Genomic DNA, 27,272 nt, shown 5'->3' with positions numbered 1-27,272 from the left:
CGCGTGCTCCGCGCACCGGAAGTGACGCGCAGAGCGGAAGTCGGCGGCGCGTGCGGCGGCGGGCGGGCGGGCGGGCAGGATGCAGGCGGGCGGCGGCGCCGCTGCTGCCGGCGGCGGAGGCTTCGGGCCCGGCCTGGCCGAGGTGGGCCCCTTCGGCTGGTACCCGCCGCCCCTCCGCCCGCCGCTCTTCTGCCCGCCGCCTCCCCCCTGGGAGCCCGGCTTCTGGCCGCCGCACGACGGCTACGCCCCGCCGCCGTGGTACCCGCCCGCCTACCGCGACCCCCCGCGGGGCCCGCACGCTGGTGAGGGGCGCTGAGGGCGGGGGGGGGGAGCCAGCGCCGCGTCCTCCCCGCGGTCCCTCCCCCTTCCAGGCCCTCGGACGAGGTGCGCGTGGGTTTTGCCGGCTGTGCCGGACACCCACCGCTCCGTTTCTCCTTCCTTTTTTTTTTTTAAGGTGGGAATGGAGGTTTTCCTCACGATTGGCAAGGAGAGCAAGCGCCCGCGTTTTGTAAGCGTGCTACGGGTGGAAACGGCAAGCAGAAGGTAAGGATGGGTGGTGGGTTGGGCTGTCTGGCCTCCTCCAGGGGTCGCTTCCGATCTTTGATGTTGTGTGAGTCCGTGAAGGTGGCAGCCACGTGGGGCTTGTGTCCTCGTGGGGACCCTGTGCTTTCTTCTAATATCTCTGTAAGAGAGAAAATACACGATTACCAAAAGAAGAATGATGAGCAGGTTGCAGGAGACAATTCTCCATGTTTACTCAGCACTCATGAGATCCCACTCGGAGTACTGCATTCCGTTCCGTGGCCCCCAGCACAAGAAGTCCATGGGTCTGCTGGAGTGAGCCCAGAGGAGGGTATGAGGCTGGTCAAGGGGCTGAAGCATGTCTTTTTTGAAGGCAGGCTGCAGGAGTTGGGCTTGTTCAGGGACCCTTTGTCTGGGAATGTAGCAACAGGGCAAGGGGAATGGGTTTAAGCTAAATGAGGGTAGGTTTTGATTTGATATGAGGAGGAAATTCTTCACTGTGAGGGTGGTGAGGCCCTGGCACAGGCTGCCCAGAGAAGCTGTGGCTGCCCCATCCCTGGAGGTGTTCAAGGCCAGGCTGGATGGGGCTTTGGGCAACCTGGTCTGGTGGGAGGTGTGCCTGCCCATGGCAGGGGGTTGGGACTGGGTGATCTTTAAGGCCTTTTCCAACCCAATTTCCTACCCTAAAACAGGTAAACTCCATAAAAACTTGTATTGTGGTGATGTCTGATGGTATAAATTACGTTAGTGGTCTGCTGTGTTTTCAGGGCCTGACAGCCTGATCCCACTGCTGTGTATGGTGGGAGAGGGAAGGATCTCTGCTGCCCCCTGAGCTCCTCTTACCTGTCATGTGAGAACAGGCATGGACTGACTGGATGGCTAGGAGACTTGTGCTGTACCCCCTCCTCCTTCCAGCTGCTGCTGAATCTGTGCCTGCCTGATGTGCTTGCAGCAAGCATTATTTTGTTAATTAATAATGGAAATGTCTTTTTACTACTGTGCTGATACATCTTTTTCCTCCTAGAACAAAAAGAAAAAGGAGCCGGTTTTCTCCCACTACTGTGATACCTGTGACCGTGGCTATAAAAACCAGGAGAAGTATGATGAACATGTTTCACAACATACACAGGTTGATGAGCTTGGCTTCTTTTCTTTACACTTTGATTTTTGGTTTCATGCCTAAGTAGATAGCTGCGGTCATGCTTTGAATGGGAGACTTAGCAAAGATTCCTGAGCTACAAAAAGTCTTGTAGGAGACTTTTTCTGATCCCTGTCATGGGGGAGCTCTCAGTTGTGGGTTTGGTTTTGTTGCTAAAGTCACTTTCATGTCATTCTTGTGAGTCGTTGCTAATTCACCTCAGCACTGTGAATTACTTCAGTGACATTGGTGTACCATGTTAAAAACCTGTGTGAAAATGCTGTACAGGAAAAACACTTTAAAAATCAACTCCTTTATTGCAAAGAAGTAATGAGGTTAGAAATTAGACAGCCCTGCAAATCTTTCTCTTATTTTAACTTCATGTTTTCTCCAGTTACCAGGCATGTTCACTGGCTATTCAAAACTTGTATGGAAGTTACAAGTGTACTAACCCTGCTAACTGGTTTCAGTTATGTCTGTTGGAATTGTGGCTTAAGCTCTGCGCAGCTAGCTGTGCAGTCATCTGGCACTGACTCTGACCTGTGCCTAAACGCTTGCTCTGATTTGCCTGTATAAAGTGCTGTATCTGATGTTCACCCTCTTCCCTTTACCTTGCAGTGCACAGAGGAAGGCTGCAGTTTCAATGCCCATGAGAAGTTGGTTCAGATTCACTGGAAGAATGTAGGTATCCCAGCTGGCCCTGAAAAACTAATCTGTACACTCTTTCCATCTGCCCTTTTTGTTCTTTTGGGGCTTTGTCATTTGTCTGGAATGACTATGTAGCACCTCTGAGTTGAATTTGTTATAGAAATCTACAAATGAGAATGTTCAATACTTTGTTTCCTAATGGATTTGTTCTGTAATTGCTGTCTGCAGCCTCAATGCTATTGGAGACAAAAGCAGTGTGATGCTGATATAATTGACATGTTGCTTTTTTCTTGTGTTCTTCCAGTCCCCCTTAAAAGACCTGTGAAATGTTTTCCGTAGGTACATGGACCTGGTGCTAAAAGAATAAAATTAGATAGTCCAGAAGAGATAGCTAAATGGAGAGAAGAAAGAAAAAAGTGAGTATCGTGATCTGTGAGCTTGTTTTACTGTACGTTCCTTGAGCGGTAGCAGGATGGCACCTGAAGGACGGTAAGCAGCTTCGTTTGATGCTGCAGAACTCCTGAGGTACCAGCTACCCTGTGCGGGGATGGGGGCTGGCTGCATGCAGATTGGTCAGATGGTTGTAACAGAAGGCTGCAGAGGAGGAGTCAGCTTTCCCAAAAGTTTGATTTGGGTGCCCCAGGTTAGGGGGATGACCCATTCCTTGTTGTTTCAGTAGATCCTATTTGGGAGTTCTTTTAAAGAGATTCCTGCATTGCTTGACGCTTCTCTTATGAAAAAACAGAATCCATGAATGATACCTCAAGCAGACTGACTTGCATTGTAGCTAGGGTATGAGGTAAAGTTCACATGCACATGATATTTCTCACTTCACCTTCTGTGATGTGAAGTGGTATGACTTCTTATTTACCAGCACTGGAGTGTTTAAAAATTCACTGTACTTTCATAGACCTTATTCCAGTGACTTCTTCGGAGTAAAACAGGTGAAAGTCTAATCCTCAAATGAAAGTCTAATATTCAGCAGGTGAAAGATGTAGGTTTTCCTCACTTCTGTCCCTGACTTGGAATACAGTCCTGTGAGTGAGCAGTATGTGGGTTTGCTTCTGTGAGCAAGAGTCTTGTATGCACAGTGGAAAGTGACATAAATTACATTACAGGGTTACTGATGATTGGCCTTGGCATTGTACTGGTGGTCTCTTTAAATGAAAATAACCTGCACTGTCTTTCTACTCTCTCAAATGAAGAGAATCACATGGTGTCTGTTTATAACAGCTTGTTTTGATCTGGAAACATACTTAAAATGCCTTAGTTAACTGTACTGAAGTTGCTTGTGGTCTGTGCAAGTGCAAGATGAGTTTTTGTTCCAAAGTTTCCTTTTTTCAAAATGTACTTAAAAAAAAAACAGGGATGGGCTTTTTTTAGTGGCTTTTGTTCTAAATTTTTCCCACCCCCCCATGACAGTTAGTCCTTTGGACAAATGTCTTAAGGACATTTCTTACAATGTCCTTAGATTTCTGTCTCGGGGCTACTGTTACAAAACTAAGTGTGGGCCTCAAGGGAAAAGTGAATACTTGCATGCAGGGTCTCTTCATTTTCAACTTATCTACTGTGTTTTGGGATGTTGTAGGAGAGTGGCTGGTTCTAAGATTTAAGTTTTGAAGTGGTGTTCAAGGTGTGTGAGTACATGCTGTACTGTGTACTAGGACAGTAGGGAAGCAGGCATTGCATGCACAGTCACGTTTTATGTCCTGTTTGCTTGGGGATTGGGTGCTGTGACTGATGGCTGTGGTTAATTGTAAGGATGATGCTCTGCCTGGGAGTATTTCTGTTGACTTTCTAGAGACTCTTATGGCAGATACTGGTTTTTTATTACAGATGAGTATGATTTGGCTGTGGTACAAGGTTGCAAGCTCTTTGTTTTGTGTAGGATGGTAAAACAAATGGAAACGAAGTGGTGTAGTCATGACCACCAAGGGAAAAGGCAGTGTGGGATGAGGGCCTTCTGAACCGCGGCCACTAGATGGGGTAGTGCGGTGGCTTAGTTGGGTACCTCCGCTGCTGTTTGGGCTTCCTGCTTAGCTGTAAGGGATGCGTGTAGAATGACTGCCTGGGTGGCTGGTGTTACTCTTCGCACAGCGAGGAAGTCGTCCCAACTTTCTCTTTAAAAAAGAAAAGGAAGCTTTTGTGAGGCATTAATTGGGTTTCCAGCAAAGCAGCAGCTTAGCGCTGAAGACCTGTTGTTGACTGGCAGTAAACATTGCATTGTAAAGAAAAGGGGGACACCAGAGGGAGTCTGAACTAGTAGACAGCTTTGGTTTATGGTCAAAGGAGAAATGCTTTTTCTTTCATTCTTAGCTCTGACCAGAGCTTCTAGAATCTTTTTAGGTCATTAGTAGTCTGTTTCTATCTAGCTTGTGATGATTTAATGTGTGTGTTCCCATGTTGCATCCTGAACGCTTCTGTCTTGCTTGTTCTTTAAGCTGTTATAAATTACTTAGAGTTGAGATTTTCTTTTTATTCAGCTGCTGTGTTGCTCAGTTGTCTCTGGCTAACATCTGTTGGAAAGAACCTGTGTTAACAGTGCAGCATTACTCATGATGAGGAAAGGGAGAGGGGCAAGCTGGTGATGAGTATCTTTGCACTAAGTATGCCAGGTGAGAATGCCGTTTTCCACTCTCAGTTTCTATAGGATGCCCTGGTTGCTGTTTTTCAGTCTTTGTCTCTACCTAAATTTTTTTAATGGCTTATGGCCTACTGAACCTGTTAAGGCGAGCGATCTGAAGGCTTTTTAGTGGGTTTTGGCCTACTGAACCTGATAAGGCAAGCAATCTGGAGTTAAATGGACAGGGGTAGAGATGAAATTGTACAGGATCGAAGAGTTTTTCTGTCTTGCAGACAACTGGTTGTGGACTCTGACACTGGCTTTGGTGATTACAATTGCTTTTCTTGTTCTGATTCGCCCTGTCTGTTCTAACTGCTGGGAAATGTGCTGTCTTCAGCACTTTTAAATGCAAGCTTAGAGGGAATTACCAGCAGTGCATTTCCTTAATGTGTCAGAATGTGACATTGCTGTCTTCCATTCTTTCCAAGTGAAATCTGAGCCCTGGTAGGCCAGCTGTTTGCTCAAGAAGAGCTTGTTAGAAAGGTTATCAGGAAATAAGACAAAGCTGCTCTGATGCTGAAGCAAATACCTAAACTTATTTCTTTTTTAGGTTCTAGTATAACACTGGCGACTTTATCTTATGTATTGCTTCTAAATTCTGCCTGCCCCCCTTGCTTTTTATAATCTGCTGGGTTTTGGTCCAGTTAAGGAAATACAGCAGTCCAAGCCTGCAATTTGTCTGACAGGCTGAGCATGTGCTTAATGAACGAAGGCCGGTGCTGTCAGCCAAACCACTTTTTATTAATTTGTGATCCTCTAGCTGAATAATGATAGTTCTCGAATAGCTTGGCATCCTCCCTGGTGGTGCATTCATAGCAGTTCAATACATAATAAGGAAAATGAATTTCCTAGGGTCTGATAAAGCTAAAGACAAAGCCAAGTGGATTGAATGTTGTTAGATTAAGGTGGATGTGGATGGGATAAGTACTTGGAATTGCTGCCATGCACTGGTAATAAAACTGCCTCATGGTGAAATCACCCTAGAGATGCAGCGCCTGATAAAATGCCTGGGAGCCTTGGAAGGGGATTGTATCAGCTCCCTGTGGGCTGTTTGTCCCCTTTGAGCTATCAGTGCCCCCTTTGCTGTTGGTTGTATGTGTACAATTTGAGATGAGCGTAAGAAGTTACCGAGCCAATTTGGTCACAGTGCTGTTCCCGTGAAGATGATCGATTTGTATAGATCTGGACTCAGAAATTCAGTGCAAACTGCCACAGAAACAGCTCAGGTCTCTTTTCAGCTAGGCATTGGCAAAGCTTTTTTTATCCCCAGTGCTTCCTGAGAGCTAGTTTACATGGTTTATGTGGACAAGATGGAGTATGCTGGACTACGAGTGCACTAGCCTATGTCATACATGATTTTTCAGTAAATTAATCTATTTGCTAAGGCACACTGAGTTAGTTACACTTAATGTTACCATTCCCCTTCTCTGGAAGCTTAGAGTATCCTTTACCTGCATATCATTTTGTTGGTGCAGATGTAATCTTAGCCTTTGAGTTTTCTAGTGTTATCTTGACACCTTATGCTGGAAAAACTTCCATGTGGTTATAGAAGCATCTTTGGGTGGAATCTGCAGCTGTTACGAAACGGGGCTGCTGCCTTGGGCAGTACTGACTTCTGTCAGTGTCTGTCCATCACGGCCTGGTTTAACTCCCTCTTCTACAAGAAGTCACCGGGATTTGTAAAGCCTTTGTGTTGACTGACAAGGCTTTTTGTATTAAAGTTGTGACAAGCTGTTTACAGGACCTGGGTGCTGGGTTACTTCTCTTTCGCAGCTAATGTTTTAAGAACCACATCTTACTGGGGAAGGAGGGCATACCTTCTGAGAAGGATATAAACCTGGCTCAGCTCATCAGGTACTACATGTAGCCCTAAATGTGGAGAGACTGAGCACGGGCCCTTCATTCTACGTTGTTACGCATGTTCAGGAGCAGTCTTCCTAAATTTAGCCTTCCTGAGTAAGAATTCTCTATCAAAAAAATAATCTTTCTGGTCTACCCTGAGTACTTTGTAGCTGTTCTCATTGATTTTTTTGTAAACTATGAGGCTGCACCATGTAGTTGTGCCTCAAGACCATGGTGTTTGTGCTGTAGGCATCAGTCTCCACTTTGGGATGATGTGGATCTAGTTGCCTCTTTGGATAGATCTAGCTGCTGCTGTATGCTTTATTATGTGTGCAGGCAAGGTAAAGATGAGTAAAATGCTGTTGAACCTCTAGTCAGGGGAAGCTGGAGAAGATAATGGGTACAGGTGCTATCAGATATACTTTTGCAGGAATACTGAGACTTCACATTTGAAGTTTTTACAGCTGTTAGCTCCTGTCTGTCAACTGAAGAGGCTTTCTAAGAGAAATTTGTCTGTCTTGGCACTGAATCGAACTGAAAGCGTTTACGGAGTTCTTTATGGTGGCTCAGTGGAGGGAGTGGTAACTCAGAGGAATGAGAGTGGGAGGCAGTCATGTCTCAAACCACGTTTTGAGAGCGTGTCTGAATATGTCTTCAATCAGCATAACTACAGGAGCACTTGGAAGACTTCTTTTTTTCCCCAGAATTAAGGGTCTTCCCTTATGTCCTTGTAAATAAAAATGTGCCTAAGACAAAAGACAAGCTTGGGGTTCTTCTGAGCATAGGTAACTCATTTAAATAGCTCTTTTCCTGTGGACCTTACTCCTGTGAAGGAAAGCATCTTAAGTTTTATCCTAAAACTGTGGAGAGCTGCCAAGCACAGGGGTCTTTGTGAATGTGAAACTCTCGAGATTAAATAATTCATTCCACACCTGCTGTTTGCTGGGAGTTTTATAAGGTGGATGAAGAAATGTAGCTAATGAGGAAGAACAGAGAAACATCATGTCCCTATGCTCACTTGAGCTGTGTGGTGAATTTTCTGGGAGAAATCCAATGAAAATAGACTTTGACAGCCCATACTCAAATCCTCTTGAACGAGACAAGTTCTGTTTAGGTGTGTCTCAGAAAATACTTCTCATCTTTTTCTCTTGGTATGTGGTTGGAGCTGTCTTGCATCAGTGTGAAGCTTAATGTTCTTGCTATAAAATGGAGGAGATGTGTGTGATAAGATTAAATAATTAAAGATAGGAGTCCCTTTTGATAGCTACATTATAGTAAGTAGCTGTTTGAAAATGGAATAACACGGAGCTTAATAGACTTATCAAATATTGATCCTCCGTGGTGTTCTCCAGAGATGGGTGGGGGTGTTTCCCATTTCCTACCTTTATCTCAGAGTGCGGGGATTTAGCTAACTGGTGTTTACAGAGCAGCCAGGGTAGCCAGTTAAGGCTTTGACAGCAATTTACAGGAGGCCTTGCATGTTAGAACCAGCGTGGTGTTCATCTGCAGGGAAGAATGGTGAGGGAGGTGGGGAGTGGGAAGAGAGGGGTGGTTAGTGAGATGGTTATAACAGTAGGCTTGTTTTTTTGTCTGCATGACTTAGCAATTTTTCTTGAAACTGGAAGAAAAGGGGGCAGTAATATTGGTGTAATAGAGGTCAGTATGCAAGCACTGTACTGAGGAAGCTTGTGGGTTTTTTCCTTATCTATCCTATTAAGGGAATTGTGCACCCAGAAGCTGTTCTTGTAACCTTTTTTGCAAAAGAGTCGGGCAGTTGTTTTGCTAAAGGAATGCTATACCCCAGGATCCTTCAAATACTACAATTAAAGCACCATAAAATGAAATTGCTGGACTAAATCATGCCCTATTGTGTGTAGGGGTAGGTAGAGGGTCCAGAAGCATGACTGTACTGTTTGTCTGTAGCTTGTTTGGTTAGGTAAATCTAATAATGACAATTTAGTGGATTTTTTGGTATTGAAGTAACTAAGCGTAAATACTCAGGCTTCTTTTCCTTGCCGTGCCTTTTGAAGAAGGAAGCAGTCTGCTACCCTTCTATGAAACACCTTAAAACCTTTTTATGCTCATAGCAGATGTTGGTTTGTTAAAGGGTGAATTGACCAACTACGGTGAAAGTTTTAAGAACAAGTGATTTTTTTTTCCTCCTAGAAATTTTCCTACATTAGCGAACATTGAGAAGAAGAAGGTGATGCAGATGGAGAAGGAAGAAAGGGGAGAAGTCCTGACTACCCCACAGTTTGGGTAAGCATTTCGAAACACGGCTGTTACTTCTGAACTCTTTAAGAAGAAAGTAAGCTCTCTTACTGTGGTGTCCAAGTACTCAGTGCTTTCACTGTTCACACCATCTAGCTGACTTTAGCAGGGTACAGGTCACTTGACAAATTGCAGATGTAATGTTCCTTTGTTTACAGTGCTTCATAGTCCACTTCGGTTAAATTAAACAATAATTGGTCTAGAAACCTGATGTTCTTGCTGAATTCTGCACTCCGGCTTGTTTGAGAAAAGCATGTTCTAGTGGCCACTTGTTAGATCACCCTAACCTTGGTCTCTGAAAAAGAAATAATGGGGATGGAACATAATGAAGCTACGTGGTCTAATCCTCTTATGCCTGAAAATGGCCCAGGGAGACTTTAGGAGTGCATTTGGCTTCTTAACTCTCTACTTTCAGATGATAAATCAAACTTTAAATGAAGAGCAGAGGAAGAATTAACTGTTTTCATAGCTTAAGCAGTGCTTTTGTTGCTTTTTTCTTCTACCCTCCATCTTCATTATCTACCTGCTACCTTTCTTACAGGCCCAGTCCTTGGTCCTCTTGGATTTTTGTTTCTCTCGTACTGTGAATTACTTCTCACTTTATTTTTATTACTTCATTTTCTACTCTCCCCAGTGTCAGTGTTATATGGAAACAGCCAACTCCATTAGCTCTGTTTTAGGGCCTGTGGGAAGACTTTTAGATAATCTAGGAGTGGTGGATTGTTATATTACTTGTTTAAACTGGAATGACTGGGCCAGAAGGCAGGAGTGGACCTACTTCGAAGGGAGACTTGCTAAATTAAACTTGCTGCCATGTGGAAATGAAGCTGGAGCTTGTTGACAAAAAGCTCCTTGAATATATCTCCTTGAATAAAGAAAATAAAAAACCTTGCACCGTTTTTAATCAGGTGAACTAGTGCAGGATAGGGTTTGTGCGAGGCTAGTATGATTTGTTAAAAGATGATAATGCAAGTTACCTTGATGCTGCATTTGCTTCAGATGTTTACCCACCCCCTCCAACCAGTTGCCTTATGATTCTGGAAGGGAAGGCTTATAAAAGACTGAAGTAGCATCTTTTTTCCTTCAAAAGATAAAAAGGTGCAGAAGTGCTTTGGACACGAGGGGCCAAAGCTACAAATGTGGAATTATGTTTGGAGATTCTTGTAAGCAGAGATGAGTTTTGCTTGTCAGAGTAATAAACTGTGGGGTGTCTGCAGGTTTATTTGGTAACTCTTGTAGCTCTTCTAGTGAACTGTGAGTCAGATGCCATATGTAGTCTTAAATGTCAGTCAGAAATTCCATGTTTATCTATTAGATGTGTCAGTACTTTTATAGCTGGAAAATTGTTAGGGAGGAAAAAAGCCCTAAAAAAAACCCTACTGTTTGGTTGCTGTTTGCTTCCACTTAGTGACTTTTACCTCTGGTTGATTTTAGAAACTAGTTTGGTATTTTTTCCCCTTAAATGCTAGCCCTGTCTGCTTCATCTACTGTCCAAAGACCTGTCGTTTCTGCTTGGTGCATCAGCAGTAAAGATTCTGGAATTGGTGCTTATCTGGCAAACTTACTGATGCAGGAGGCAAAAATAGAATAGAGCTTGTTCTCTGCAAGCTGTACTATTAAAGCAAATAGCTAAGGAAGATTTAGAAAGGATTAGATACTTAACACTTCTGCAGCACTTACCATTTGTGGTTCTCTGAAGTGCTTTACAACTGCTAATTCTCGGCATCCCTGCGTGTGAGATTAGAGATGCAGAAGGACCACTTTGGCAGTCTGCGTGGTGTCTTGCAACAGCTAATTAATAGAGCGTGGCTCTTCCACCCCTTTGGACAGGCAGTGAAGAGTACAGCTTGCAGTAGAGGAAGACAGATGCCAGACTTAAGTTTGTTGGGATATTTGTGACCTTGGGGTTTCCTCCTGGGCGTTTGAGGCCCCAGGGAAATCCAAGGCTTTTTAACCCTTGGCTAAGGATGGAATGTCTAATTGAGCCTATATTTGCTCAGTAGCACCCATGTCATACAACATCCTGAACGTAGAGCCCTGTTGTACAATTTGGTCTTAAATGGAGGTGAGTTATGGGAGATAACATTAGCCTCACTTTGTGGATGAGAGGCTGATGCACAGGAAGGTGGTGGCTTCTCTTGAATCACAGGAGAACTAAGGTGGGTGATGGTATCGGTGACGGCTGAGAAATCAGTGCTAGACAAACAAGAAATGATGGGAGAATAAAGTGTTTTGTCACAATATAAAGCAATTTTGAATGCTATGCCTGGTCCTTCTCTAGAAGAGCTTATAACTGAAAAGGTATGGAAGAGGGAAGCATGAGTTACAAATGGAAACACTTCTTTGCAAACAGAGGTGGGTGGCTTAGAAGGGTTGTATGACAATTTAAAAACTTGCATTGGTGTGAAGAGATAAATAGAATAGTCAGTGTTTCTTCTAACTCCAGGAAGAGCAGTTGTCAAATGACTGTTTTATTCATCAGAGTGAAAACCAAAGGAAGTTCTTTTTCACGAAACATTCACACCTTTCTGCAAGTCTTTGGGGAAACTGAAAATTTTACACAGCACCCCACAGCATGAGACGCAACTATTAGTGTCTGGTGAGCATCTCTGGTTGGAGAGGGTCCCTAAGCAGTGTATTCCTGAATGCTGGAAAAAGATCAATGTGACTGCTTGCACAGAAAACCAGATGTTCTGCTGGTTGCTTATCAATGACAAGGTGCCAGGTTAGAAAGGTACCTTTGGGGTTGGCCTTTAAGATAAACGGCTCAAGACCCAGGGAGAAGTGTCAGGAAGAAGCTCTTGACTGAGCATGGTGTTACACTGGTGACTAGGGCTAACTCTAAGGTCCTAGCTAACAGGATCTCAGCTATGCTGGTGGTGAGATTAAGGGAGAGAGCACTGAGCCAAACGAACCATGGGGCTCATTCAAGACTGTCAGATCTTCTGTGTCTCTTGTGGTTGTAACGTGCTGATGACTATTTGTAGTCTGGTTTTTGCTTAATTGAGTTTCTGTTACTTGAAAAATATCTTCAGGAGGCTTATGTTTTCAGTTCTATATTTGCTTTTCTGATGTCCACACCTATTCTGTCTCAGATTCTGATGAGTTTTAGGCTGTCCAGGTACCTTCCTATAAATGTGGTTTGTAGGGTAGCCTGGAAGATTAGTGGAACTAGCATGCTGTTCTCATTCTGTAGTTTAGGACTTGCTTTAAACCCCACTGTCATGATGAAAGTTTTCTTTCCTTTTCCATCGGAGGAAGAGATGAATGGCATGTTAGTTGGAGGCAAGGGTTAGGCAGTCATTGCAATTGATTCTTCACTGAACTGTAACTGGAGAAATACTTCAGAAGTGGAAGCATGCTAACAGTAGATGCTTACCTTCTAATTCCATATATGCTCTGCCTGTTTTCAGTGACTTCATTGTTTAAGTGCAGTGGATGTTTATTGACTTTGTAATCTGAAATGAAAACCCTGTCTTCACATGGTAGATGATCAAGGAGCTTGCTTAGCCCTTTACATTTGTTAAAAGATAAAGTTCGTCAACTTCAAACTCTTCACTGAGGTTCTGGCTTGGTCACATCCTGCCAGTGAGATGAGCTGTGACTGCGTGTGTGGTCTGTTACCACGTGTTTGTTGAGCTGGAGGAAGTCCCTTGCATTGTTCTATGCTGTTGTACCTTGAATGTGGGCCTGAGCTGTTTGGTGACTTTATTCTTGCAGGTTGTCATTTCTGTGAACTTCCTTTCTCTCTTCCAGCAAAATGAAGGGGATGTGGAAAGCTCCAGAAGATGAGAGGCCTGGGCAGCAAGGAAGGCAGAGGAGGAAACAGAAGCGCCAGTTCTGGAAGAAATTTAAGAAAAATGGTGGCGATGACAATGTACCATCACAAAGAAATCAAAATGAAGCTAATGGACCGGAAAACAGCACGTGTGAAAAAGAACATGAAAAGCAGCCTGTTTCGGAGGCTCAGCTGTGCATGAAGGACGTGGACCCTCTCAGTCTTCTGGCAAACAGTGATGTTGGTAAGATGAAAAACTTGAACTTTACATAGCACTGTTGAAATGATTACTAATGTTCTGTGCAGCTAGCAGCTTCTAGGGGGAACTGGAGATTTAACAAAAAAAAAAAAAACACACACAAACTTAGTCCTTGTTGGAAAGAGGGCTAATTGGGCACGTTTATAATAAATTCTCTTAGTAGAAAACTAATGAAAGGAAATCTAATGAAAGGTTTTCCAGTATGTTTGGACAATAATAATACCACAGAGCCTGTTGTCATACTTATCTTCTCATTGTTATTAAAAAAAAGTCCAGTTTTGTGGCTAAAATAGTTCTAGGGTCAGTAGGGTCAAAATTTTGTAACTTTGAATATAGGCCAACATCCCAGTGTCTAAAAGTTGCATTTAGAACTTCCTTTTATATGGACACTTCTGTACAGATGTATCCTGATTCAGGACGTGGTCTTCTAAGAAAACTCACAGTGAATGTTATGGAGTGGGTCTGTGTTTTATCTAAAGGAAATGGGGCAAATCTTGCAGTTCAGGGAGCTTCTGCCCTATTTTCCTGTTACAGGCCTAGTTGGTAAAGAACCTAAAATACGAAGTCATTTGAAGAAGGTGAAAAATTCTGATTTAGAAAAGCTGACACAATGCTTAAGATGCTGCCAGCATTAAGAACTTCTACATAAGTTTGCTTGCAAGCCATGTTAATCATATTATAAACAGAAAATCTAGCAAGTTATTCTTACGTGTTTTTTTCTTTGAGATGTTTGAAGCATCAGATTTCCTTTATCAAAAACATCTTAATTTGAAGAGGGGAGACAGGATGTAGGAGTGTCCTGAATATGGAAAATATCCATGCTGGATATTTATTTTGGCTTCACATCTTCAAATACATTACTAGCTTTAAATCAATATTTAGCTATCAAATTGAAGAGGGTTTCTGGGCTCTTAAGGGAACACCTCAATTCTGTCTCCAACAAATACTTGACCATAATTTTATTCTATCTATAGCCTCCATAGATAAGGAATCCTTTTTGTTCAAAACACTTAGTATGGAAGGGCAGCAAAGGGAAAATAATTTGAGCCTTAAGGAATTGATATTGTAGTAATTTTGGGAAGGAGACCATAGGGATTGGTATCAGGAGATAGAACAGTGTCGAAGATGATGTGTGGAAGTGTTTGTACATTTGGTGGTGCTTGTCTTTGGTCCGAGCTAGATTTCTTAGGAAGACACAAGTTTCTTTTTGCTGCGGTGTTCAGGGAAGGTGAAGACTGGGAGGCTAGCTACCTATGTTTTGGGGTGAGGAGGAGTCTCACGAGCTAGGCACAATGGTAGGGGAGAAACAATACCATCTGATTTGGTTTTGAATTAAGGTACTGAAAGTTTTGCCTGCTAGCCAGGGTTTTGGAAGCATCAAGCAGTGTGAAAACAATCATTTTTAAAGACTATTTAATATCCCTTTGTGTCCTTTAACATTGAGAACATGAAAACAATGTCTTTCCTTCTATGAGTTAAATCATTTAAATGACACTAAAATGTAAACGTTTTTCCCTTAATTTCAGTTTTTGCTAAGTTATCTATATAGTTCTTTATTTTCCACGTGTGTATATTTTCTAAAGTATTGCTGCTTAGGTTTTTTTCTCATGAGCATGTTTTGTTTTCCCTGTGCTGGCAGCAATATAAACACCACTGATTCAACTATTTATAATATAGTCAGCAATGATGTAGTGCTCTTAGAATATGGCAAGTAAGCTGGCTTATACTCTATTTTTAGCAATAAGGCTAGAATGCATCCCCTGGAAAGACTTCGGATGCGGAGTTTCTCCTCTGGAAAACATAATCTTCAATTAGTGGGAACAAGAGCTCAGCATCCCTATGCAATTTGTTTATTCCACTAATCTTGGCTAGTTAGGAAACAAAGGGCGATTAAATGGAACTGCATTTCTCCCCAGCATCTGTGTTTTGCTTAATGATAGAAATTTGAATTATACCAAAGTAGAGTTAGTAACTTTAGGTATAATAGGTAGAAAAGGAAAGCGTTATTACATGTTATTAATAGCAGTTGCATTTTTATACAGCTAAGTAGAATAAACATTTTCTTTTAAAATCATACCACTGAAGGCCATGATTTTGCTGTATAGAAACATTTTGTTGGAGCATTCAGACCTTTCAAACAGCAGCAGCCCTTTCTCTCAAGGCAATGCCTTTTTGCGTAATGCATTCGCTGAAGTTCTGTTCATTATCCAGTTCCTTCAAAGCTAAAGAAATTGAATGATATGAAGAAAAGGACATTTTTCTCTTAATTTATAAACAGAAACAAGGTAAGAAGATCAGCCTGTCAGGTCTAAAATTGTGGGGCATCTGTTGACCAGGAACAGTCAACTCTATTTAGTAGTTCATAATGCTTCCTCCCAGTGTGGTAGGTACTGTCAAATAGACAATATATTGCAGTAAGTGTCTTCCTAATTTGCCAAAAAGCCAAGTTCGTAATGTTAAGTCTTTAAAAACTGATTTTTACTTGTATGACTAGATAGTTTTTAAACTTAAAGTGTAAAAAAGGCATCTGACCCCAGTGTGCACTTCCCAGTTTGAATGTGGTAGTAGAGAGCAGCTATGAATCAACATAATTTGGAGTAAATGTCAGAGCTTTACAATTGCTTAAATTTATGTGAGTGCAGTATGTTCTCTGTTAAGAAAATGCGCTGCATTTCCATGAACTTCCAGTATGTTTGGGAGTTGATGTGACTACTAAACTAATGAGAATCAGCCTCTCAAAAAAGAGTACTGAGGGAAAAGAGGCAGATAAGTAGTTTTAGATAAACACCTGTGTATTTAGCTAAAGTTGTTCTACCATACAACATGTCAGTTTGATTTATTGGAGCTCAATTGTTGATGATATATTAGAAGAAAATAGCCAAACACTTGTGATTTTAAAAATAAAGATCTCGAAAGTGTTTATTACAGCATATCTGCTTACAAAATATTGAGCAGCTTTCCTGTGGGGTGTGATATTCAAGCTTAAACAGATGAGGGGCGGGAGAGGGCACAACTTTTTGTGAAAATAAGACTGCAACCAGTCTTTTCCAGTAGTCCGAAGAGGCTAGTTTCTCAAAATGTTTGTGGTAGTGTTACATATATCCGAATGTGTATTACTGACAAGCATTTCCTAGTTTTCTTAACCTCAGCACTGAGTGTCTTTCCAAGGTCTTAACACATATAGACTCTTTGCATTAAACTAAAGCCATCACAATTTTGCATGTTTATTTTTTAGAATGTTTTTTTGGTAGTTCTATTTTCTTACTATGCTCCGTTTCATCATTTTTGTGCTGCTTGCCTCTCTTCTATTTTCCTGGTATTCTTTTTTTGTAGCAGTAATATTACAGTAAGACTGCAATACCTCACTTACTCACAACACTCTGTGGGGATTTAAGTATCAGTCTGAAGTCCTGCTGAAAACATTTGTCCAATTTGTGGTGTAGGCCCTAAATGTCCCTTATGAACTTTTGCTGTCCAAGAATTTTTGTTGCTTGTGCTTTGCACGAGGCTAATTGTTGTTGTGAAACTGTTGGCTTTCTGCATCCCCACCCCTGCCTCCACAGGGCTAAATCCAGCGAAACTTCAAAACACATTATGAAATCCCCTTTTTTTTTCCTGAGCTTTATAATAAAACCTGTAATTATGTTTAATGTGTGAAGAAAACCCAAGCTGTTGTTCAGGGAACTTGACCTTCTCTTTGTTTCTATAGCTCTGCTAACTGTAAATCAGTGGTGAGAGATTTTCCACCAAATATCTGTGGAGAGTATGCAGGTATGCTCTGTATCAATCCACAGTGTTGAGCAATGATGCCTATCACTCTGTCATGATCAGTTAAGGTGGCTGTTCATACAGGAGAACTTGGAAAAATCCCTCTTGGCTTTTCTTCCCCCACAGACTCTGACAAGGATGAAGAAGCAGCTGAAGATGGGAAGCTGGGGATGACTGTTGTTCCCAAGCAGGTCACCTCAGCCCTGAGTTCGTTGTCAGCCAACTATGGCAGTGCCTCTGAGAGTGAGCCTGAAGGTGTGTATATGCTCGTACCCTGCTGTTCTTTCCCTCTTTTCCTTTACGTTGCTAGTGTAAACTGCAAGCAATGAGTACTCAAAATTTCCTGAAAAAACTTCTCAATAAAGCATAGGTGTTGCAGAATAAAACGCAGCATGTAAGCATTGGCCCACCTGTTAATATAATGCTAGATCAGTGGCATTGGCTGCATCTCCAAAACATCTGCTTACGGAACTGCCTTGATTTTTTTTTGGGTCTGTCTGCTGGTGCTGTAATTCAGAGCTGTCTTGTATAAGCTTAAAAATCAACAGAAGTAAAGAGAGAAGCTTGTTAAAGGTTATGCACAGGGGTGTTTTTGCAGTCTGTGAGATCTCTCCAGTGTGCTTTCGGTGGCATGCTAGTACTGGTACAAGTCATGCATAAAGAAGCAGGGAGGAGTGAAAGCGTATGTCATTTTCCTCCCAGTCTGTTTCCCCATTCTTCCTTCCTCCCAGTTTGAGCACTAAATGGGTTACTTTATGGTGTGAGCCATTACTAATTCCCGAGTATAGTGATAACTCCTGGTCTTGGAGAAGTACCCAGACAGAGCAGGGCCTTTGTGCAGTCACTTGGTGCACTGCAGTGACCCTGTCCACTTTGGCTGTGCCACATCTAATTCCTGGCCTTTTTCTAGCCCTACAGCATTCTTCAGAATGTCTCAAGCAGAGCTTCCTGAAAGATTGAGTGGGTTTCTTTCCCTGCTTTGTTTGCCTTTTCTCAGCACTGTGACCTGGGTTGAAGGGTGGACATAAAAATTTCTTTGGTTAGGGTGTGTATCATCAAACTTCCCAGGACTTCTAGGGGCATGCTCTTGGAGAGGAGGGAGAGCAGCCTGTCTTGAGCCTCGCTTCAAATCATGTTTGAATAGAGCCAGGAAAGTGCTGTTATACACTCACAGTGAACTGATTTCCATGTCCTTAAGGGCTTTTTTCCCAGAAGGCTTCTGGGTTTTGCAGTAAGACTTGCACTCTGTAGTGCTTGGATTTTGTGCTTCTCTGAGTGTGTACATGCTGCTCCTTGGTCTGCAGTTAATTACCATGCCTTTCTTGCCCCTGATGATCTACCTGAAGTTACAGAGGGCATCTAGCAAGGAGGGAATTGAACTTGGGCATTTTCTGCCCCAGTGTAGTGACTTCTCAACTGCCAAGCTTGCGGCAAGCTGTGCTGTGAAGAGGAAGCAATGTACTTCCACAAGGCAGAGCTGAAAATCTTGTTCAACATCTTAAAGTCAACCACACCTCCTTGAAAAAAACAAGTATTAAGTATCTCATTTACTGTTCTATGACTGTTTAGAGGTTATTCTTTGCATTTAAACACCAAAAACAAAAAACCAAAATCCAACCCAAACAAAAGCCTCCCTTCTTTCAAGTAAACCTTGCACATATTTTACATCAGGTTATGTGAGTAAGAGGAGTACTAATGAGCTGCCAGTGCGTGGGGATATAAGCATGCTAAGTCTAGGAGATAACTGTTTTTTGTTGTGTTTTTTAGAAGTCTCCGTCAAGATTGCAACAAAAGCTGAGGAAAACCAGGCTGTGCTCAGAAATACGCCTCAAACTACTAAAGTTCATCAGAATCCAAAGCTGAATCAAGAACATCCAGAATCTGTGGACACAACGTTAAGAACCTCAAGTACAAATGCAGGTTCCCCCAGAGGCCCTGATAAACGGGCAAAGAAACCATTACCTCTCCTTCCAAAGCGTCGTCCAACCCTGCTGGAAATGGTGAGTCTTAGCACTAAAACGATGCTTGCTGCACAAGAGCAGCACTGTTGTGAGTGGTTCTCCTCTCCCCTGCAGGAAGTTAGAGCAGTCTGTTAGCTGGAGCAAAGGCCCTGTCTTAAAATAGCCGAGGGAGCGTTTCCCTCCAAGTGTAGATGCTGAAACAGCTGTACAAGTATCCTGGTGTGCGTTCAGGTAACGACTGGCTTTGGTGAGCAAGAGATGGCAACTTAATCGTGTGCCTAAAGTGAGCTGCACAAAGGATAAAACCTTTCTTCTTACCTCTCCCCTTTCTGTGGTAATGTTCTGTAATGTGTTTGTATGTGATCCTGTCAGATTGATGCTGATCCTTCTCCCTTTGCGCTCAGCTTTGCTATTGAGCCACCTGACTGAGGAGACAGTTTCTTCAGCTGCAGTCAGACATCTTCTTAAGGGTGGTGGTGGCTCGAACTGTAGAGCTGCAGCCTGCACATGCATGGATTTCTGTGTAGGCATGTTGAGACCAACCTGAGGAAGTGATAGTGCGGGTGCCTCGAAGAGCAGGCTGTGTCAGAAGGGTCAAAAGAGACTTGTAGGGGGATTTCTGAGGTGTCACGGTTCTGTTCCAAGTAACAGCGTGAAGCACCCTGTTCGGAACTTTGGCTTTCTTTGTTACAGATAAAACTTAGCTAAAGCTTTTATCGCATTTAAGTGCTCAGAGCAATACTGGCCAGGAGGGCAAGAGGAGGTAGGCTACACTTGTGATCCTGTGAATAGCCAGCATAAAGCTTCCCTGCCAAAGGAAAACTCTGGGCAGAGCTCAGGAGAAAGCAGAGTGCCACTGACATCAGGGCTCTGATACAGCACAGGATGTTTAGGCAAGAGATAGTGGGGAAGGCACATCCCAAGCTGCAGATCTGGGAGAAATCCCTTGATAGTCCTCTTAGCACATACTACATTTGCTGCCAAGAATTAAAGCTGCTAGCGACTGAAAAGAGAAGTGTTTGCCCTTTGTGTAGCTCCCTAAGCATGCAGTTGTCTTTATCTCTTGCTCTTCAAAGTCGTTGGTGATCAAAGCAGTGAAGACTCTGGAAAAAAGTCATATGAAGGTCCTGCATGCTGGGAGAGGTATTATAGATGCTGGCAGAACAAGGAAGTCTGAATTGTAGCTTGCCAGTGTAACCCACTTTTAAAATAGCATTTTTTTGGCCTTCTACTGTTTAAAATTGTTGTTAAAGGATGTGTACTGTGGCTGTGAATCACAGAGGGGTGCTTGAGATTTGCGGGTAGGCTTTTGCTGCGTAAAAACCTTGAGGAAGCAAGGCTGAAACTTCATAGTGAATCACTGCTGAAAATGTGTCCAGAAAGTGTAGTAGTAGTATGGCTCAGAAAAAGATGTCACCTCAGTGAAATGATGCTCTAAAAAAAGAAAAGGAGAGGGGAGGTAGAAGGTAGGAAAATAGCTGTGGAGATGTCTTGGCACTTATTAGACAGTCAATTTGAGCACTCCTAAAATGTGTTTTTTATAATCACGCTAACAATGCGTGTTTAGCAATGCTACCAGAATAATAAGGCCTGTATTGCATTGCTCCAGTGTTATCTATCAATGCATTTAAGTAGTAGGTGGGGTGGTGGTGTCCCATCTGTGCCTTTATCAGGCCACTTGGGAACATTTTCTCCTGCATTCTCCTGCAGAAAGAATCCCATTACGCTGCCCCTTCCCTGCCCTGCTGTGCAGCTACTGGTTGAGGCAGGAGGCTTATGAAAGCTCATTACGGGTGCCAGTGCTGGTAATACCTGGTGAGAGCTGCTTGCAACACCTCTTAATAAATAGTCTAAACAGAAATAAAACAAATGTGTACTGTAAAGTGCCTGGCTAGGCCATTGTTGAAACTTCCAGCAGCATGCTTCTCTGTGACTTCACAAGCCCAATCTAGCTAGGAAGTGCAATACAGGTCTCTTGCAAATGATCAAGTAGCCACAGATTTAGCTAAACCTGTAGCATATTCAGTGTTAGTTCTTCTGACACCGGGACGAAATGTCCTTCAGCCTCCTGGCTGTTTTTTAACGCTGAAATGAACTTTACTGAGGCTGAAGGAAATGAGGAAGGTTTCTAGCTCCTTGTTTAAGCTGTTAGACCTAGGTTGGTGGATTATATCCCAAAATAGTCGCTGCTACTTAACCCCCCCAGTCTAGTAGGTGTTGAAAAATGCCCTTTCTGTGTATTTATAAGTATCTTTTACTCATAGGTATTAGCTAATAAAAGATGCATGGGTTATTAAATTACAGATACAGTATAACCTGCAAAGCCTAAGAGATGCCAACAGACTTGCTACCCTGCTGCACTGCCCATGGCCTGGAACGCATTCTTTAGTTTGGGTGCGTCTTGTCCATAATATGAGAATATCGTCATCTGGGTCTACTCTGGGAGAGAATGGAGGAAATTCCAAGTATTTAGATATATTCACTGATTTTTCTATGCCACCTGTGCAAACTGAGACCGACAGCTTAATCCAAAACATATATGGAGACTTGTCAGCTTGTTCAGCCTGCCTCAGGTGCATCAACAGTGCTGAATGAATGGCGCTTCAATGCATTCATTTTGGGCGCTTCAGTGTTTTCATCCATTTCAGTGGAACATTTGTCAGTAGTATAGTGGCCCTTCTGAGCCTCTCTTGTTGCAGGAGTGGTGTTTGACCAACCCGTGCTGCTCTAGCACCTGCTGCTGCTTCCCCAAAGGGCAGCTCCCTCCTTGCCTCCTTTCCAGATGCCTGGTCTCACCTCGTGTGTGCTGTGCTGGGCCTTTTGCTGACAGTACATCTCTTACCTTGTGCACACACCCCTTGCAAAAGAAAACAAACCTCCATGAGACCTGACTGAGTTACTTCTATTAATCATATTTGTTTTCTCCTGGTCATCGGGTCTTTTGTTTCTTTGCAGTTACTGGCCCAGGACATCCGGCACGAGAGGAATGTTATTCTGCAGTGTGTTCGGTACATTGTACGAAACGATGTGTTTGGACTTCACTTAAAAGCAGAACCCGAAGCTGGAACAGAGACTGGACAACCCTCTAAAACTACAGCAGAGACTTTGACAGACAAACTTGATGGATCTAATCGTTCTTGTAGCTCTGACCTTCAGTTAGCAGGAGGAGAAAAAGATGAATTATTAATAGCCCATGGTGAGGAAGCACCCGTAGATCAGACATCACAGATAATTCACCCAGCAGATGAGGAGACGTGGGAAACCCCAGCAATTCAGTGTGAAGAAGCACTGTAGGAGATAACTGTGCTGGACAATAAAGCAAAGGCTCAGCTTTTCTATCTGACACTTCTGAAAGACATCGGTCTAACAAAATAATTATTAAAGTGTATACTGAGAACCGTTAAAACCATGTTTCTGATCTGCTCTGCCTGAGGTTACCATTTCCTTGTGAAAACAGCAGCTGCGTTGAGTACTTGCGTTTCCCCATGGCTGAAAAGCAGCAGTGAGACAGTGATCTTTCCTAGAGTAGGTGTGGATCCCTGCTTTGGAGCTTTATTGCTCTGTTTTCCTTTGTGGACAGCATCAGTCCATTGCCAGAGCCAAAGCAGTGTTAGGGTAGGGTGGATCCTCCTTATGTGAAATTATGGCCTAGAGTGTTTGAGTATCTGAGTGTCTCGAATTATTTGAATGTTCTTCTGAAGTGGTACCTGTTGCATTTTCTCTTGTTGTTGGTCTGAAGTATAGATGCAGAGATAACTGACCTGGCTCTAAAAGTACTGCTTGCACCAGGAGTCTCCCCTTCTCTGAACTAATTGAGTTGAGCAGAGAAATAGAAATGAGGGTGCAGACTGATGCAAGAACCTTTCTTTTAAAAAAGTATAAAAAAATAAAAATAGCAACTGCTAACTGCTTGTGTCAGTGCTAGATTGATGTTTGACCTCGGGTACCCATTGTTAAATCACAGGCCTTAACCCCTGTTATAGTCATTACCAGACCAATTTAACTCTTGAAGCAAGCTCTTGGTGTTGAGAATGCTAAGTTTAACTTACCTAAGTTGGAAAAGTTTACTAAGTTACTTGCTTGTCCCTCTAATATACTTTGGGAATTTATTAGTCTGGAAAAAGTCTTCCTTGGCACATTGTTATGTTTATGATGTTTGTACATTATCTAGCAATTTTTCATGAATCTGTGCATCCTTCTGTGTGGCTGTACATACATGAATGGTTGTGAACATTAGAAAACAAACCAAAACAAAGCAAACCAATCAGCGAAGGCTTAGAAACGAGTTCAGTCTTAACACTGCATTTGAGTCCTTGTGCAGGTGCTAATTTGTCACACTGACATGGAAACCATGTCATGAACATGATCTATTATCAAATCCTCCACTTCAAAATGTTTTGCTGCACTTCATCTTTTAGTCATGGTTAAATGTTGGAGATGAATTACCTTCTCAGGGATTGATTTTATTTGTTTTTTGGGTAGAGTCTAGCCTTCCATTCCACCACCTCAAACAGGGAGACTCACGTGGCTTTTTTTGTTGCTTAATAACTATTTTCAGTCCTCTAGTTCCTTAACTTTTAACCTGTGCCATACATCTCATTTGTGGTGTATAGAAAACGAGAAGTAGCTGAAAACTCTGTCCCACTGCTCTGCTATTTGTAGCTACAACTGCATATTGTGTTTGTAATGCACTGTCTAAATTTATGGAATTATATAAATATCAACACCCTTGTAAAAGTTGCGTGTCTCAAGAATGTGTAAATAGACTGGAGCAGTGATCATAAACATACTTCCAAGGCAGATGATTCATTCTTCCCATGATGGTCCCACAAGCCATCTCAATCACACTGAATTGGATATGGCTCTTAGATCTCTACTGCCATGGAAATAGCAGCAGAGGACTCAGCCACAGAGATTTGGCACTTGGGCAGAACCTGATTTCTGAGGGGATTGGTACCAGTGCTGTTGAACACATGGGTAACAACTGCACACATGCAGGAAAAAGAAATGGAGGTCTTGGAATTGCCATGAAACTGCACTTTAATCAACCCTGAATGTGCTTCTATCCCTGTTGAGTTGATGGCAGAGCTTTCTTTGACTGTATGCTCTGCCCTGTGTTAAAAAAAAAACCAAACCTTTAATCTGAATTCTTTATACTATTGTCATAGACTTTGATATTAAACTTTCACATAAAAAAAGCTTTGTCAGAAGAAAATCTTTTTTTAATCCTTTTTTCTGAGTAGGTAAGAAGAGGTGGGCTTCTTCTGGGGCCTGTACAAGGCCTGTACAAGGTTGGCGTGTATGCAACACAGGTCTTAGGAAATCATTGGTTTATGCAGAATTGCTCTTGTTTTGAGTGAACCTTTTCTGTCACTTCTTGCAGCAGATGTGTGGAGATGTGCTGTGGCTCTGTTAAATCCTGGACTGCAATCATGGTCAACAAGTGGAAGTTCTCTCTTCTTGTTTCCCACTTCTATTTTCCTATTCTTCTAGGTCACATTTGGACTTCATGTTGCCCTTCCTGATGTTCAACTTCAAATTCAGCCTTTGGTTAGGAAAGCTGCCATGACAACCTTTTTTAGGCACAGTCAAATACCTACAGGCTTCTCCTGTCCCTGTGACTTCCCTGTTCTTTTCTGGTTTGAAAGGGTTTTTTTTTAATCTGTTATATTCAGATACCTCTGTCTGTGTAAAAAGAACTTGGTTTTGCATCATGTCAGAAGCAACAGGTGTCTTAAGCTCTCTGTAGCTTTTAACTTTGTTTTTGTGTTGTGATTTTTTTAAATTTCCCCCCCATTAGCACTGCAAAAAAAGTCCTACTTCTCAGGCTTTGTGACTCATTTCAGCTAAAAATATTCCAGTGACAACTTTCACACTTCTGAAATTTTATTTTTACCTTTCTTCTTTTGTGACTTAGCCACTGAGAATGTAGTTGTGAGTGCCTAGTTTAAATTCAGTACCCTTGGGCTTTGTGTTTTTAGTTTTTTTTTAAATCCATCTCATCAATTGAGCTAGAACAGTTGAGAGGGGAAAAAATCGGACTTCATAGCTCTTTACTCAATTTTGGTGATGGTGCAACCTGGGCAATCTAGGCTTTACTGCGTGCAAAGTCATGCTATGGCCCAGTGACTCCTGTCTGTGGCTCTGAGAGGAGTAAGAGGAACAAGTGGTGTGTTTTTGTTTTCCCAACCAGTATGACTTGGTCAGGCCTGGTATTTGTGCCTGATTTAACATGTTGATGTTGCAATCCGTGCATCAGGAGCACCTGAGGAGGATGGTTTGGCCCTGTGCAGAAGGGAGGTGCTGTCCCTGCTGTCAGCACTGATCCCCTGTCAGCTCTTCACAGCTGGGTGCCTCTCTGCTTCCCCTCATTTGTGTTAATGACTTCATGGCATGACTTGGCTTATTTAGGATTAAGTCATACAGTTTTAGCAGGTCTTGCGTGTTTTAAAGGTGTTGAGGAACAAGTATAAACTACTCGGGCAGGTCATTCTGTCAAAGGCAGAAGTTTGGGCTGGAATATTGCAATCCCCAAGCTATCTAGGTGTATCTGGCCTGCAGTGGACCAGCGTCAGTGTGAGGCTGCTCTTGAATGTCTTTAAAAGCAAGTGGAAATTGGGTAAGTTCCTGAGGACTGGAAGAAATGCAAATGTCACTTCTATCTTCAGGAAGGAGGATCTGGAGATCTACAGGCTAGTCAACATCATCTTGATGCCAGGGAAGGTGGTGTGGTAGGTAAGCCTGGCAACTGGTAAGCCTGGCAACTCCTTCCTAATACTAAGGACAAGAAGGTGTTTGGAATTAGCATGGATTTATGAAGGAGAAATGCTTGATCAACTGGATGGTCTTCTACAAGGAGATTATTTGCTGAGTGGCTGAAGGAAGGGTGGTGGATGTTGCCTGTTGTGTCTTTACAAGGCCTTTGACACTCCCATGAAAGCATCACTGATGGGGTATGGACCAGTAGGCAGACGGGGAGGTGGACTAAATGCTAGTTCAAAGGGTTGGGATCAGTCCTTAGACTGAAGGAGGTGATCTTCTCTCTCTGCATAGTACTGGTGAGGCCACACCTGGAGTACTGGGTCTGGTTCTGGCCTCCCCAGTACAAGAGAGCCATGGACATGCTGGAGAGAGCCCTGCAAAGGGCCACCCAGGTGAGGAAGGGCCTGGAGCACCTCTCCTGTGAGCAGAGGCTGGGAGAGCTGGGACTGCTCAGCCTGGAGAAGAGGAGGCTCAGGGGGATCTCACCCAGGGCTGTGAATCCCCGCAGGTGGGGGCAGAGGCCGCAGCCAGGCTCTTTTCAGGGGTGCCCAGCGCCAGGCCAGGAGGCAGTAGGTACTAAAAGGACATTTCTCTTAAGCATAAGAAGAAACTTTAACTGTGAATTCGATCAAACTCTGGCACAGGCTGTTAAGAGTGGTGGTGGCATCTCCATCCTAGGAGATGTCCAAAAACCGCCTGGATGTGGTCTTGGGCAACCTGCTGTAGCTGACCCAGCTCTGAGCAGGAGGCTGGATGGGATGATCCCCAGCGGTGCCCGCCGGCCTCAGTTCTTCTGTGAGACCATGGGCTGAAGTGGCTGCAATGCTTGCAATTCCTTCTTGGTGTAGACAACAGATTTGGAAGCTCTGCTCTGCAGGAACCCCCTTCTGCTGCCCACACGGAGTTGACAGACCGCTCATGGGGTAGAAGAGAAGACACCAGGGTCCAGCATCTGTGACAACGGACTCGAGTCCATGTCCTACATTGGTTTCTAGTGCCTGCCTTTGCATGACCTTGGGCTTCAGCTCCGTGCATCAGTTTGCAGGGAGGAAAGCTGAATGTAGTGCTCTAATCCTCCTTGTGATGCAATTTGAGACAGATGAATGAAAAATGCTACGTAAGTGTTAGGTATTGCTGTTACCTGGGGAGGTGAAAAAGAGTTGTGTCCGTCTGGTTATTTATTGATGCAGTCTGGAAGTGCTCAATACCTACAAGAAAATTCCCCTCTCCCTGCTTCTCCTTACTCTTCTGGCTTTTGTTTGTGACTCCGTTCCTAAATTGTTCTTCGATTTCTAAATACACCCTTTCAGGCAGTGGCTCCTGTCTAGTAAGACAGCTTTTTTTGGCATGGTCTAATTTTTTCCATCTTTCTTTAATGTATACATAAAGGAAGTTGTATAGACTATGTATGGGCATGGGCTCTTGTGCAAAATAAGTGCCAGATGAGTAAAATAAATTTATGTTGAGGAGTATCTGAAGTGCTGAAACTCTAAGTGGTCACAGTAGCAAGTTGTTTTGGGTGAGAGGATTCAGCACAGTGTTTAAAAAAAAAAGTCTCCTTCACTTTGTAGTACAAGACAGTGCTTAAATACTTGCTGATCTGCCTGAATGGTGTAAATGTAACCCTGGTTTGGGGGAAGATAAAGGAAAATCGCTGCTCTCTGTTTGTGCTGGTCCTGTGACTGGCTCAGGACCGGGTG

The 27,272-nt window shown here is 43.1% G+C and overlaps 1 protein-coding gene across 1 annotated transcript; it reads left to right on the top strand.

The window, feature by feature from the left end:
* Window positions 1–40: 40 nt before the first annotated feature.
* On the top strand, window positions 41–24,010 carry NUFIP1 (nuclear FMR1 interacting protein 1). Its single transcript, XM_048046932.2, has 10 exons — window positions 41–302; window positions 455–543; window positions 1,547–1,651; window positions 2,279–2,341; window positions 2,648–2,724; window positions 8,940–9,032; window positions 12,801–13,066; window positions 16,976–17,104; window positions 18,617–18,849; window positions 21,766–24,010. Exons 1-10 carry the CDS (start codon window positions 80–82, stop codon window positions 22,102–22,104), a joined length of 1,617 nt encoding a protein of 538 aa, XP_047902889.1. The 5' UTR covers window positions 41–79; the 3' UTR covers window positions 22,105–24,010.
* The last annotated feature ends 3,262 nt before the right edge of the window (window positions 24,011–27,272 follow it).

This window comes from Anser cygnoides, chromosome 1 (genome assembly GCF_040182565.1).
Source record: "Anser cygnoides isolate HZ-2024a breed goose chromosome 1, Taihu_goose_T2T_genome, whole genome shotgun sequence".
Classification (NCBI taxonomy): Eukaryota; Metazoa; Chordata; class Aves; order Anseriformes; family Anatidae; genus Anser; species Anser cygnoides.
The sequence above is the reverse complement of the archived record's forward strand: the minus strand, read 5'-3'. Positions and strand labels throughout refer to the sequence as shown.

Bases quoted from the DNA above. Each gene is read 5' to 3' on its own strand.
- NUFIP1 (XM_048046932.2), top strand. From the start codon at position 80: ATGCAGGCGGGCGGCGGCGCCGCTGCTGCCGGCGGCGGAGGCTTCGGG. The intron at 544-1,546 runs GTAAGGATGGGT...TTTTCCTCCTAG, and splicing joins GTGGAAACGGCAAGCAGAAG to AACAAAAAGAAAAAGGAGCC. The intron at 1,652-2,278 runs GTTGATGAGCTT...TTTACCTTGCAG, and splicing joins ATGTTTCACAACATACACAG to TGCACAGAGGAAGGCTGCAG.